Source organism: Centruroides sculpturatus, unplaced genomic scaffold (assembly GCF_000671375.1).
Source record: "Centruroides sculpturatus isolate CEXI.00-Female unplaced genomic scaffold, Cexi_2.0 scaffold215, whole genome shotgun sequence".
Lineage (NCBI taxonomy): Eukaryota > Metazoa > Arthropoda > Arachnida > Scorpiones > Buthidae > Centruroides > Centruroides sculpturatus.
The window spans coordinates 783,802-798,937 of NW_019384381.1; the positions used below are offsets into that span (position 1 = coordinate 783,802).

The window sequence follows — 15,136 nt, forward strand, 5'->3', positions numbered from 1 at the left end:
CCACTCTTAAAAAGATAAGGGGGCAGAAATCTCTCATTGGTTATCGGTTTTGTGACATAGGTAAGCTTCCTTTTATCTTTTAAATAATAAAATAGTTGAAATTTAAAACTAGTTTATTAAGAAATTTTCTCGTTTAATGTATTAAAAACTTAACCGAAATTTGGAAGAATTCGCTCATTTTTCGTTAATTTAACAAGTAACACTTCATAATTGCGTACAGTTTCGATGATAATAAGCTTTCTAATTATTATCTTTCGGTAGCAGATCGTTTAATTGGAAGAAAAGGCAAAGCGTTGAAACCAGAAAAATTAATTAACCATGTTTTTCTCCGATGTGATTAGTTTATCTTCTCTTCTCCTTAACGATTTCGATGTTTGTGCGAATACGCTTATGACATTTCACAGATATACGTTACATAAAAATATATTTGCCGAAATTACAAAATTTGCATCTACAATAATTTCTTCAAAATTCTTATTAAAAAAACATTTCTTCTCTTTTTAATATACGTGCATATTTGTAAATCGATTGCCATCTTCTATAGGCAAGATGCTAAATTCTTCAATGATAAAGTAGAGAATTCGGGAGCATTTTAAAAGTAAAATTCGTTAAGTTTTAAACCCGAAATTAATTTAATTCGAAATTTCAATTTATAAATAAAGATTTAAAACGATTAGAATTTATTTTTTCCACTCCTCTCTTGTAAACTTCACGACTTAACACAACTCGGTTGCATAATTTAACGATTTAGGATCATTTAGAGCCTTAATATAGGAAAAATTGACTACCTTAGAGCTTAGAGTGGAAGAAAAATTTAGAAATTCGTTTATTTACTTTGAGAAAAGGCTAATATTTATAATAAAAATGAGCGCAAATGCATAATGTCGCTGAATCTATAAAGCATAACAAACAATAAAGAATTCAATAAGATTTACTAATTTATTTGTTAATTTATCAAAAGATTTTAAGATTAAAAAAAATATTAGTTTTAAATGTAAATTTTAGTGACGTAAATGAGAGTTATGTGTTATATAAAAGATGAATGCAGTTATGTACTGTACTTTAACTGTAATGTGAGCTTTAGATTTAGGATTTATAGGTCTAGTGATAGATTTAGCATTATTAACTTGATTTATCTTTCCAGCACCGCAAACAGCCGGACATATTAGGCCTGTACTAATTCTATAATAGGTTTAAGTGGATTTAATTTATTTAGAAAACATTAAGCATAATCGAGCTAAATTAGACTTGACACTGATACTAACTATTATTGTCCAGATCTAATTACTCCTCAAAGAGGATAATTTCCTAATAGAGAGAGCGCTAAGTAGTACTAATTTATGAGGATTATAAAATTTCCCCGCTCTCTATGGTTATTAGGCCTATAGGCTATTGATCAGAGACATTTTAAGCTGTTTTAGCTAGCGTGCTTGTAAATTATGGCAGATATGTGCCTAATTTTCTGATATAATGGTCGACGAATACATTTACAAAAGGTAGATAGGTAAGTTAACAAGCTTATCAACTAAACTATTTGGCCTAATTTTGTTTGTAACAATGCTTTTAACGGAAAATTTGGCTAATTTTGAAGTGATTCTTAATGAAGATTGCTGCATTCCCGGTCTCCTCCACTATCTAACAGAGATAATAAAATGTAACTTTCGAAGTTTACCGAGTTTAGGCCTATAATTGAGACTAAATAGGCAGGTTTTTTCGCCTTTATTGGTTTTAGGCACGCGTTTGAGATAAAAGAAATTAGTCCATCCACAGCTTGGTATTAAAGTCTAATTTGAGGGGGAATCTAAATGTAGAATGAGATTTAGATGTCTTCTTTAATGAGTATCTACTTTTAGATTTAAGTCTCCTGTATAATTTGGCTTGAGTTTTGCAAACCCAAGCGAATTAGACGCAAATATAATTGGGTTCATAAATTATGGTAGCTAAGAAATTTGACAAAATCTAAGAATTCTAGGGGAGAAGTTTTGCTAGGAATTCACTGGGGTCCGTCAGAGAAAGTGCTGAAGGGAACCCTAACCCGTGTCTAATCTTGTCGGGGGTGAGAATTATATCCAAAAAGCCGGATGGAAAGACCCCCTAATTGTCATTTCGCACATGACATGTAATTCGCCGGAACTGACATGTAAGCAATATGCACATATAAAGACAGTTGAGGCCTAGAAAGTTTAAGGGACGATAATGAAGATTTTTGAGGATGTAAACGTTTCCTTTTCTTCATCTAAATTGCTTTATGGCCTATAGGCCCGTTTCGTACATCATTTATTCGCAGACAATCGTCAGTTTGGGTAGATTATACGCGGTGTTTAATATATGATGCAAATTGATTGTCCTCGTGGGAGAGACCTTTTATTGGCTAGCCATTTAATTCATCCAGGTTAACATGAACTTCACGTAATTAAAATTTCCCCCCAAGTTGAGGTGGAGTCGGGATGGTGCCTTGCGAATAATCAGCATGTACGTAGGCGGTCACGTAATTACCCTATTTATTCACAGCATTCTGTAGAATGGCATCAAAGGCGGCGCCAATAGCCAGGCCCTATGATAAAACAATGGCGCCAGGTTTTATAAATTTTAAACTTTCGATATTAACACAAACTTATCTCCAGCTTCGAGTTAACCCATTCAAAAAATTACTTTAACAGTAGCTGCACTCTGTCAAAAGTTATATTTAGTAACCATACTAATTTTAAATGGGAAACATTAGCGAGTGACACACAGTTAGCCATTTTTTTCCCTTCCACACTCCTTCGTATATAGACTATATAAATAATGTTGATACAACAACAATACTACACATCTGCAATTCTGTAGCAGTTGTATAATTCACGGTTGAATTAACCAACCCATTTGCAATTTCACAGAGCTGTTAATGTAATGATACGTCTGGATTAAAATATAACAAACAGAATTTCTTTTAATGATTATTTTCCATCTCGATGTGATTCCAAACGGATGTCACCGCTGTCACTCAAGAGCTAATTATATTTACCAGAACTATAATTAGGCTTGGGGCAATGTCGTTGTAATCAGTCTACTTTAGTGAGTCAGTTAAGACAAATCAGTTGAAATCCCGAAGACAGTTCACTATTCGTTACGTCAATCCAATGTGAGATTAGTCGTGCTTTTTTTCACTCCCCTCCTTCCTCTTAAGGTCATCTTAAGAGGGAACAAATTAGATCCATGGCAAAAGGATTGCTTCGAGATTGCTGAGACAAACCTTATTGTTCTTTTTACCTGGCTATAGATAGAACAACATGTTTAATGTCCATGACCAAACGTGGTATCCATTGTGCTTTGTTAACATTAGAGAAACCTCTCACAAGAAGAGTGAAACACCGATTTATAAAACCTAAAGTGAGCTTTTCGGAAATTTAATTATTTATAGTAAAATAAATGTATTTTTATTATCATTTATTTACTTGGGTGGAATTTTAAGGAAATTAAAGCACGAGTCTTAATAAAGAACCTTTTAGTGGGTGTAGTAAGGGTTATAAAGAGAATCTAAATAGAAGAAACGTCATAAATGCCGGATATAATATTACAGGCCTACTAAAACTCTTACAAATTTAATAAAGAAAAAAATATATATAAGACTTGAATTATAATAACTTGGATATTAACTTTGGGTGAGAAGGCAGCCTTAACACTCAAGTTTTAACTCGATTACGATTCGGAGTTCAGTCATTTCTAAAGAAATTAGACCCATTTTTAGTATTTTATAATTCAACATTTATTATATTTTAAACTAAAATTAGAAGTTAAATTTAATAAACTCGTAAAAAAAGAAGCAATATTTAAGATGCCAGACACCTTAAAATATGTAGAAACTTAAACATTAGCCACTTGTTTTTTTAATGAAAGCGATATTTCAAAGACAATCATATATGAAAAACACATTTCTGTCGCCTTGTTTTTAAGTTATAAATAAATCGGAACGGTTACAAATATACCTGAATGTAGAGGAGGTGGCGTCGAAAACAACTTCCACGTGTGATGGTCTACACCTAACCTTGGAGATTAATACAAAGTCGACTTTGTTGCTTTACGGAACGACAAATGTTCACAAATCTCGAGAGCGGCATGTTAAATGTGAAGCAGAATTATCAACTAATGACCCCGAATGTTGGCTGCGAGAATCCGGATGTGCAACCTGCATATAGTTGCCAAGAAATTTTGAATATGTGGCTAATGAAGCAACGAAGGATGCTTACTATCTTTATTAAGCAAAAAAATCTTTCTAATTATGCAAACTTTGCTACTATAATAATATCCTTACCAGCCTATCTATTACATATTAACTTATTTGTACCCTGATTAATCTTCCTACTCGTGTTTTAGATCATATAAATTAATACGTAATCTTCTTTTTTTTCCAGATATCTTCATCTTAAAACTCTACAAGTCTCTTTATCAAGATTTAATTAAAATTTATGAATATAGGAAGCCTTTTGAATATTCTTTTCTTATCTAATGTCGTATAGGCTCGTTTCCTGCTACTATCCATATAGAAGTACCTCTATGCAGAGCTTGGTGTCGTGTTAAATCATCATTAAGCAGTAGATCCAGGAAGGGGAGTTTCTCACACACTTTATTCTTGATGTAGCATGAAGTGGAAGTCGGGTCCAGTTTTCGAGTGTTTAATTCATAAATGCCAACTCTATAGCGTGGCTTTTAACATCCCAATTGCTGTATATACACATATAAAAATGTTCTATTCTTTCTACACAAGAATTGATTGCTATTCTGTAACGAATTGATCGATTATGTAAACTTTTCCTCTTATGTCTCCGAGTAGAATGGATAATTATACACATTAAGAGAGTAAGCTGCAGGTATATTAAACAATTACATCATAGTTACTATATAACTAGTATCGAGAACTAAGAGAAGGAATGTTTAAAAATATTTCTGTAAACATCAAATATTACATAATCTTAGATATTTTAAATTTAATTTAAAAAATCTACGGATAAATTATATAATTTGATAGGAAATCAATTATTTTTAAACGATTTATAAGCTTATTTTTAATTCTGAAATTTCCCATATTCGATAATTATATTTAGCTCAAAGGGCCAAATTTGCCCTTTGAACAATAGTAGCAATCGAGCGTTTGTGGTCTTTAGATAAACAAAACAAGATAAGAAGACATTATATGTCAAAGTTCAAAGCTAATCTGTATATCTAACATTAATTATCTGATCAATAAGTTCCACAACAATTCAATTATAGAAAATTTACGAGAAATTCAAAATGTAATAAGAAAATGATAAAAATATATATATATATATTTTTTAAGATCGGATCTAAATATGTAAACAAGTAAAATGTTAAAGTTTACATCTTATTGTTTGAAAACTGTAGATTTATTATTCGTAGAAAAAGGGTGCAGTACGGATCGATGACCAATAATCTCGCCTGTTTTCAATTAGGTTGTTTGTGTTTGGTTTCGGGTGAGGATTGAGGTTGGAAGGAGAACCTCTCTAAGCGTTTCCGTGTGGAAAGCTAGCAGATAGACTTACATCCAAGCAATTTAAGGAAGAAAGTAGACCAGACACGCTCTTCTTTATATCTTCTACACGCGAACTATCTACGGCACCACTTTTCCCTTTTATTACGACTGGGATTTTAAAAGATAAAATATGATCCTTCGATTTAAGAAAGTTAAAATCAATTTTAAGTGTAATCGAAACAAATGGATCTTCTTTTTCTTTTCTTTTTTTCTTTTTCTTTTATTTTATCTTTAAAATTATTCCGTTAGAAAATGGTTTTCATTTTAATTTTAAAAAGCATTTGCATCTTCTCCAAAATTCATTGATCTAAATCTTCTTGATATAGGTTTATGGATACGATATTCTGATTAGATTAGGCATTCTCGTGGCAGTGTATAAGGCTGATTTTGCAAGAAATTCTTCTGTTAATTTTCCTTTTTGCTATCGACCTCAATTATTTTCAATATCAAATACTTCTTGTAGGGCCTTAGAAAATGAAAGGCCCTACAGGAAACCACATTTTCAATTATTTCAAAATTTTTATTATTGATAAAACCTAAATCTCGGATATTCATCTTAACTGATCCTCCGCATCCTGCTGTTAAAACTAAACTTTTATACTGTTATGTAGACATAATAGGCCCTAATAAGGCAATAAGATCGCAACTACTTTTCTTCGGGAGGCTTCAAACAGGTTATAATCTGTTGAGGCCTCTTAATCGCACTTAAATTTAGGCCTGTATGTAAATACAATATTCTTTATTTTAGAATGTATACGTACTATGAGAATTATCTTCACCGTAACCGATATCAGGCCTTCGATAGGGTTTAGACACGTTTTAGTACCTCATATTGAGTAAAACTAATAAACCAAACTCACAAATCTGTTGTCAGAGACGAGGAAAAAAGAGGGAAAAGGCGATAGATCTTGTAAATGGAACCAACCTATGTCAGCGTATAGTGTAACTTAAAACTGTAAAGTGTTGTTTGAGGCCTAAACATATCCCAGATGCCGAGATCCCGGATCGCTGTGACAACCTATCCTGGATAAACTGTTAAAATCGCGACCAAATACCAAAACTTAACGCGATAAGCTACTAGTGTTGATGTGTGGGAGATGGACAGATTGTTAAACAAGGAAGATCAAATTTAACGAGAAGAAGTATATGGCCAGTTGACTTCTAACCCGGATTTATACAGCAAATTCTATTTGTTTTTTATATATCAATTATAGAGCTTTTAAACTCGTAAATTAGACAGGACTAAACTAAGAGGACTTTAAAAAAATATGGAGGAAAAAAGACCGATGATAAATAAATAAGTTCAAAATAAAGATATGTCCTAAATCAAATAAAATTATTAAAAAATAATATAAAAAATCCCCCTTCTGAGGACGAACAAACAAGGCTTTAGTAAACCGAAACAATGACTGGATCGTTGACTTAACTGCTAAAAAGTACTCTAAATTTCTCCACAGACATCATTAATTGTTAGAAATTTATATAAATATTAGAATTTGTTGGTTTCCCAATGATATTCTGCAATATCTGAAGGTCATTAAAGCCAATGAGGCTTAACGTTCAATAGGAATAAAGGGATTAACTAGGATGCGTTTTTCTTCGCTAGATATAATAGACAAGTAATAATAGGCCAGTAAATAAGCATTCTAAACAGATTTGTGGCTTAAATACATCCAGAAATTGCATTCTATGCATCATATAATGCAACAGAAGTAGCCTAATTAGCTTTAAAATTTAAATTTCTAAAGCTATTTCAGAAGTATAATTAGAAGGTCTTAAACTTATAAAGTGTAATCTAGTTTATGCAGAAATTCAAAATTTACTTTTCGAGTTTTTAAATTTAAAAACAATTGCTTCTATTTTAAGAAAAAAAGGAAATTTAAAATTGGATTCTTATAAAAAAATCAATGGAGGTTATTTCTATAAAATTAAATTGTTAAAGAAACTATTCATGAATTAAAAATCTTGCATTAAAGTCGATTTATCAATGTCACTTTAATGGATTTTGAATTTATTAAACAGTTAGAAAAAAGTATAGAATGTTACTTTTGATAAGAATTCATCAATATAAATCAATGGAAGATAGATCAAGTCAATCGTAAGAGGCCTTCACGATTTTGATGATAAGCCTTTTGGCCTTTTCGAATTTTTCTTGTTGTTCATCTTCCAGAAACCATTAGAACGTAAATCCTTAACAAAAAAAATCAAAGATGGTTATCGGGAGAAGAATGGTACCTTGTAAAAAGTGGATGACAATCAGGAAATACTCTTTATAACGTTACGATTTAAATTACAAGACGAGTAACAGAATGTTATAACGATTTATAGTGGGGCCTACAACAATTTTGACACGGAATTGATAGATAGAATGATGCATGACAGCGGAACTGTCTCCAGTTGTGGACAGAAGCAGGAGCCACTGGAGTCTTTAATAATGCAAAGGTTGTTAGACCTAACTGTGCAGCACTGATTTAACTTGATTAATTCCTCTCTCCCACCAATCCGCTATAATTGGATAGAACGGTAGGAACTACTACAGACAGCAAGAATGTCTCTCAAACTCGTCTTATCAAAATTTAAATCCTCGTTGCAATATAAACCTAAGTTCTTATAAAAAAGCCTGCTTATATAAAAAGAAAACTGTTATATTTTCCTTTAAAATTATTTATTACTAAACATGGGATATGCTGATTTTTATCATATAGTTTAATGCCTAGTAGGCAAATATCTTCAGTGTTTTTTTTAGAATAAATAATTTATAGCTCTACTAATAAATTAAGGCTTTAGACTTCCTGCAAATCGTGCATCTGCTCAATTTACTGATCCACCTGGCTCGATAAGGCATAGGATCGTTTCCTTGTTAAACAATTTGTGCAAAGGCCCGACGGGAGAAGATAATCTTACCATAGATCTCGAATTTCTTAACTTTTGCTACCATCACTGCAAAGTATCGGCATTCTACATTACCGAGAAGAATTTCTATGAGTTATTTCACGAGCCTCTGAGAATTTAATATAAATACATTATTAAACGGGTTTAAAATAAGGCTATTTTAAATTTTAACTTAGGCCTAGAACTCTGAAGGTATCCTCGATTGCAAGAGACTTAAATTAATGTTCTGGTAAGATTTTTAAGTTAGAAATAAGCTCTTAAAATGACGAGTTTTCTATTGAGGAAGGCTCGATAATCTCAATTTTATCAAGAGTTTTTGTTGGTTCGAGATGAGAGAAATATGCCAATTGCGCGTACAAGAAGGGAGCTTCAGAATACACGCGCTACTTCTAAGTGCTACTATTTATTAATCATTTAGAAGGGACGAGGACTTACCTTGTAGCTTGTCTTTGCGATTTAGAGGTCCCGTTCGAGACATGATGGCCGCTATGGAGAAGTCCGTGGCCCGATGGCCTATGGTCGACTTGGTCACAGCACCTATTGGCTGCGACTCTTGCATCCCGATGCCTTCGTCGCAGATTAACATGGGGCACGTACCGGACGTTACTACTTTTTTACGAAAAGATTGTCCCGTTTTACACGTGTTCGAATGTCTTATAGAGAGCTTTATTTGCTGTTTACATAGTCCGAGAACGGGCTCAGTATCCCGAGGCGTCGATGCTCAGTTTTACGGGGTTCTTCAAGGGAGACCGTGTTCCATGACGCTACCGGCGACAACATCTGCCGTAATGGTGACGTTTCAACACCGGCAGCACTAGTGCAAGACCCACGGATAGGTGGCGCTTGTTACAGGTCGGTGTTGGTCCGCGATGGGCGGAGTAATGCCTCTACAACTTTCCGGAGTGGGTGGGTTGCTAAATGTTGGGAGGTGCACAACAGCTAATTTTCTTCCCTCTATGCTGCTCTAATGCGCTGATATTAGGGTTACGTTGGGGCGTTGGAGAGACAGACAGTCGCTCTCTTTGACTGACATCTTTCGATTGACGGTGCTGACAAATTTGTCATGCATTCTGCTGAGGTTTATGTAATGGGAGGAGATCCATCGGTTCTGCCGGTTTCGATTACAGTTTAAAAATTAAAAATAATAAAAAAATATTAAAAAAATCAGACGATGATGACGTCTTCCATCTTTCGTCTTCTTCCCTAAAAATATTAGAAAAAAATTTTTTTTTAAGTATTAAAAAAATTTTGGAGTGGAACTGTTATTTGTGGTTTTAAATAGAGAATTTCATCACCGAGATCGCGTTGCTTTTCAGAAAAAAACAAGTTAAATAGCACCTTTTCAAAGGTCAGACCTCTTTATTGACAAATTAGATTGATTAAAAAAAGAATTAGAAAAATTCGTTTAGAAACAATCGCAGTTCGATAAGATACAAAAGAATGGATGCTAACTATTATTAAATATATTTAAATGTGTATTATTTGCTTGAAGATGATTTAAATTGACGAAAATTTTCAGAATTTTACAACTTTGCATTCATTTAAATCATGTTTTCTTAACCGAATCATGCATTTCCTGTTGTGTTCGAGTATTGTAAGATCTCAGAGATAGGGAAACTTACTGAGTAAACAACAGCATAATTGCGTGTTTTGCATTATAGAATGATTGTGACGTGTTTAAAATTTAATTACATTGAAATTACGGATTAAAACATGATTGAAAGACAAAAGAAAATTAAATAGTTAAATAGGTTATCCAGTCGTCATTCACATGTCAATGTAAAGCACGTGAAAACCATAATTGTTCTAGTCTAAGTTTAATCTTTCAAGTCACGTATATTATTTAAGCTAAGGGGATGAGAATTCTCAAAGCCAATAGTGCCTTACAGCTGAGAAAAAGCAACCCCCCCCTTGTACGGTTCATTGTGACGATTTCCTTCAGCGCTCTCACTTATAGGGATCCTTATCTTATTATTTACTTATAGTTGAAAGGTATAGTTTATTTAAGTATTTCTCCCCAATAAAATTAATGTCAGGAAAATCTCCCCTCGGAGGGGCATTCATTATGCACTGGGAAGAGGGGACCTTTTTTTTTCTCTTCGCTGTTTTCACATGTTGTAACATTTTTCACCTTGCTACATGCGACAGAAACATAGATTTTATCGAATAAAACGCCAAGATAGAGGTTTTTTAAGGAAATTTCTTTGATATTTGAGGAAATTTCCTCTTAGGTAAGATATAATACTTTAAAATATTGCTTTCTTACAGTAACTTTGCGATTGCAGTATTTAAACCGCTTACTGTAGAAGGAAGAAACGTGAATTTTAAAGTAAAATTTATTAAATTTATCAAATTTATGAAGGAAAAAAATATGCAAACATAAATTTATTCGGGAGCCAAAAGCAGTTTACCTCCAAAAAACGAAACCACGCCATCTAGGGGAGGAACAGAGAACTATCGACGAGTCACCATTTATATAATTTAATCAATTAAGATTTTTCTTATCCGTATTTAGAAAAAAAAAGGATGGTTAAGTCGCGTTATACCTTAATTTACATTTATAAGAAATTAATAGGGTATTCGTGCCCGAGGAAGAGGCCCTCGCACCTTATCTAATTTCGTTTGCGACTGAGAAAACTTCGTACAATGCGGATATTTGGAGGGTAAAGACCACCCCGATGACGGTCAACCTACCTTTATAGTTCGCACTTATTCCATTGTTAGTATTACCGACGTCATATCGACGTCATCGAAATACAACGGAATTCTTATAATTGTGGCGGTCATCATTCCCACAGAACACAACAATGGACGGCTATCAAGCGAAACTGGTCATTTGAGGGTGAGTAATGACCCGAAGTGTGCCTGGGGGATCTTGGTGCAACCCTAAGCCATTAACAGGTGCTAGAGTACAGGAACCAGCTGTACAGCATTTAATTTCGTCTTCTGTTTACGTCCTGCAATAGCTTATCCAGACACGCGACCTTCTAAAACTCGAAAATGGCCTCTTATAATTAATATATTCAGCATCTTTCGTATCTTTGGTAGTTCCTTTGCATACCTTTCCTGTTGGATATTGACTAGATACAGGAGAGAAGGAAAAAAAAAAAAAAACATTAAGAGTTTAAAAAAAAAGGCTAGAACTATTTTATTTATCCATCAGGATCAGTTGGTGAGAGGCATAAAACAATTTTGATCCAGTTTTTCTAAGGTGATGGAGAGGAAAAACAACTTTTTTACGACGTTAATCATTGCTGTCATCTATAAGGATAATTCTAGTTCGGTCGCAAATTCTGAACCTGTGACAAGAGGGAAATTTATCACAACACTATGGAGGAAATAGTGTTTACTCGAAGCGTTAGACCCAATTTAACAGTAGAAACTGTGTTAAAAACTCGTCGATAATTGTCCTTCTAGGTAATGTAAACAAAATTGGTCTGCACTTAATAAGTGGAGAGTCTGGTATCAGAGGGACTGCATTCGAACAGCCAACGACTCAAATGTGGCGCCGGTCAACGTGTTGGTCCATATAACCTAGATCAAGTCGTCTGTCCGCTGTTTTAGATCTGGTACCCCTCACTACTTAGCGACATAATGGTGTCTGTGAGATAACGACTCTGACTGGGAAAACTTAGGCGACCAAACACGGTTTTATCAATGCACTCACTCGCCAACGCGACGGAAATAGAGGAGTACCGAGCGCCATAGGAGGGCCCCGACTTCCTTTCATTAATGGTTGTATTAAAATGTGTTTTATACGACCAAGCTAATTAGTTAGGATCGGCTAGTTAAAACTTGATAAATCTTTCGATCTTTATCTTACAAACAGGCGGTCTGGACGGAGACAGAAATAAGAAACTGGCAGATGTCGATGACAAGTTTTAACTTTCTTCCGGTGCCACGACGACATTATTGAAGAAGCGAAGACAAGACTTGACCACCCACCTTACAGGCAAGGCTCTTGGCAAGGTCAACGCATTGCGTCATAGAGCACATACACACATAGTGTTCAATTTATTTTGGAGAAGTTCTCTATACTTTTCTTCGTCCCCAGAAAGTTTTTTAATATAAAAAAACGGAAGAGATAAACGGAAAGTTAAGAAGTGCCATTAAGTAGAATTTACAGTAAAGATAAATAAAAAAAGGAGCGTTATTAAGTAGGGCCTTGAGGCTAGGCGTGAATGAATCAAAAGGGCCTTGTAGCATGGAAGAAAAGGCGTCAGCCAGTCCTCATTCTCAGTATCTCGTCAATAAAGCAGAGTGATAGTTTGGTCAACAGATACAGCGAAGTAATCGTCCAGATTTGTTGGCGCCGAACATATCGGGGACTGGAGACAGACGAATGTTTTGGAAACAATATCATGGGCAGCTAATGGAAGGAAATTCAGCCTTTTAACTGTTCCACACAAACCATAAAGCGTTAGCCGCCTAATTATCAACCAGTTTGCCTTCTTGCGTAACCGCTCGCATGTTAAGACCAAGAGGGAGATGCCGAGTGATACTTCACCTCCCGGAAAAGTTATTATGGAGTAAAATTACACTCGCCACGTTTAATTAATCGCCGGTTTAAAAATAATAACGCGTATCACAGATGGCACGTAAGCGTTAAGCTCTTTATTAGGATTATACTGTATATATCTTACACCCAATACAACCCACAGCCGCATAAGAGATGAATTAAAATACTGTGTATATAGGCTATATATAAAGGAAATAATTAAAAAATTATATCGTAACTTCCCGTTACACAATGGATCGATAAATTATCGATACAGTAACTTGTATAACGTTACGTAACGAATTTTTTATCACTTACGTAAGTTATTGTACGTTAAGTAATATTACATAAAGGGGGCTTTTAATGCTTCGTGATATTTAAACCGTGTTAATGCGTGTTTTCATTGGATGGCCGATTTTAATAGCTATTTTCCTAACCGTAACAGTTTCTAAAAGCGTCAGGAGAGTTAAAATACTTAAGTAGGATGACACGCGATACTCGTACTGTTTATCTTAGTTAAACCGAAAAACTCTTTAGTCTCTTTCTTTATGGTAACATACGTCAACATTAACAAAAGTCGCGGCATGTACTTAGCAAAGCGCTACTGATGCTGCCAACGGGGAGACAGTATCGCTCCGTCAATGACAAAGCTACGAAGAATCACCCTCGTCACTCCTCCAGTATTAAATGTCCTTTAGTAAAAGATGCAACGTCGGCGACCTCTTTTCTTCCACAAAACTCGTATTTTTATCGTATATACTGGTAAAGTAACGAGGAAGAGAACCCCCCAGACCTCTATCATTACTCATTCTTGCATGGATCGCCTTTGTAACGCATCTCCCGTTACCGTTCTTAATATAGTCCTTGCGGGCTTTATAATACGGATGCGAATTCGGTCGTACGTCTGTATTTTAATATTTCGAACTGACAATTATTAATAGATTCTTCTTGTACAACAAAGTCGACCTTGAACGGAATCGTAAATCATACTTATCTACGTCGTGCATCATGCAAATCAGCTGGATATTCTGGTGCAATCGACATCTCGTTACCATCGTTCTGTTCTTTTTTTTTTGTATTTTTGTTTAAGTGTGTTTGTTAAGTTAAAATGGAAAAATCTCACCTGTAATAAGCGCGTTTATGGAACGGAGGTGCGTGCCACACGTTCGACTTTTGTGTTGACAGCGCTATGCACCATTCCTACCGTATCTCCGTACGATCGTATCGAAGAAGGTGCCCTGCGCCGCTTTACAATAGAACAGCACGCTCGAGCTGTCACCCCCTTTACACCGTCACGTGACCAGATCGTGTACGGAAATTACACGCATTGGTTCGACTGTCCGACCACTTCACGCAAGTCATTCCGTATTCGGGTCATAAGCCAGTAGTAATGAAGTATGTCATTTGTCTGTTCGCAGTTGATAATAATGAATAATCTGCCGTTTCGTTTACACGTTTGAATGGTATAATAGTTAGTAAAGGTATTACAGAAGCTCTGGAGGTGTTACACAACCGAGATTTTTCACACGGTTGTTGACGTTTCTATATTTTAACGCGTACAGTACCCAATGCCGTAACATCGCTGTGCGTGGTTAGAATGAGGAAACATGCGAAAGTTCACAAACTCTTAAGTTCTTCAACCTCCCAAAAAAAACGTCTGGGAGAGATAAAACTCGTGCAAAATGTAAGAAAAATGCATTTAGTTTTATAAATACTTTTTATAATTCCTACACAAAACTATTTAATTTTTATATTCCGTGTATCACGAAAGTAGTGAGGGTAGTTCATAGAATTTGATTTACGTGATAGCTCACATTAAATATCGTGTATAGTCGATGTGTCTTACATTTTAATATAGGATCACGATTCGGGTTTGTAGGAATATTTATCGGCTATAAAATTTTATTTAAATTTTTTATATATCAAAGTATATACATATCTAAAGTTTTATAGTCTTGTTTTCTTTATCGACGTGATGTGGCTATTAAGAAGTGTTTCTAGAAAGTCGTTCTACATTTTTTGGATCGAATTCTGATTAGTTTAAGCCGAATACTTTGTTTGTTTGCCTTTTTCCCTCTTACATTTTATCCTCTTTAGAGTGGCCTAGTCTGATCCGCTTGAACTTTGACACGACTCTTGACAGGCGTAATGTCACCTTATACATCTGATGTCTGTATGACGTGTGCTAGGATGGAGAACTCACTATGTGGTCCTAC

General features: G+C 34.7%; 1 protein-coding gene across 2 annotated transcripts in view; it reads right to left on the bottom strand.

Annotated features, from left to right (window-relative positions):
- LOC111617906 (T-box transcription factor TBX20-like) overlaps positions 1 to 15,136 on the bottom strand; it is a 71,452-nt gene that overhangs the window by 20,886 nt on the left and 35,430 nt on the right. For both annotated transcript variants that reach the window (XM_023359271.1, XM_023359270.1), the window contains exon 3: positions 8,858 to 9,625. In XM_023359271.1, coding sequence (XP_023215039.1) covers positions 8,858 to 9,008 — 151 coding nt within the window. In that variant the 5' untranslated portion in view covers positions 9,009 to 9,625. The remainder of the gene's footprint in view (positions 1 to 8,857; positions 9,626 to 15,136) is intronic.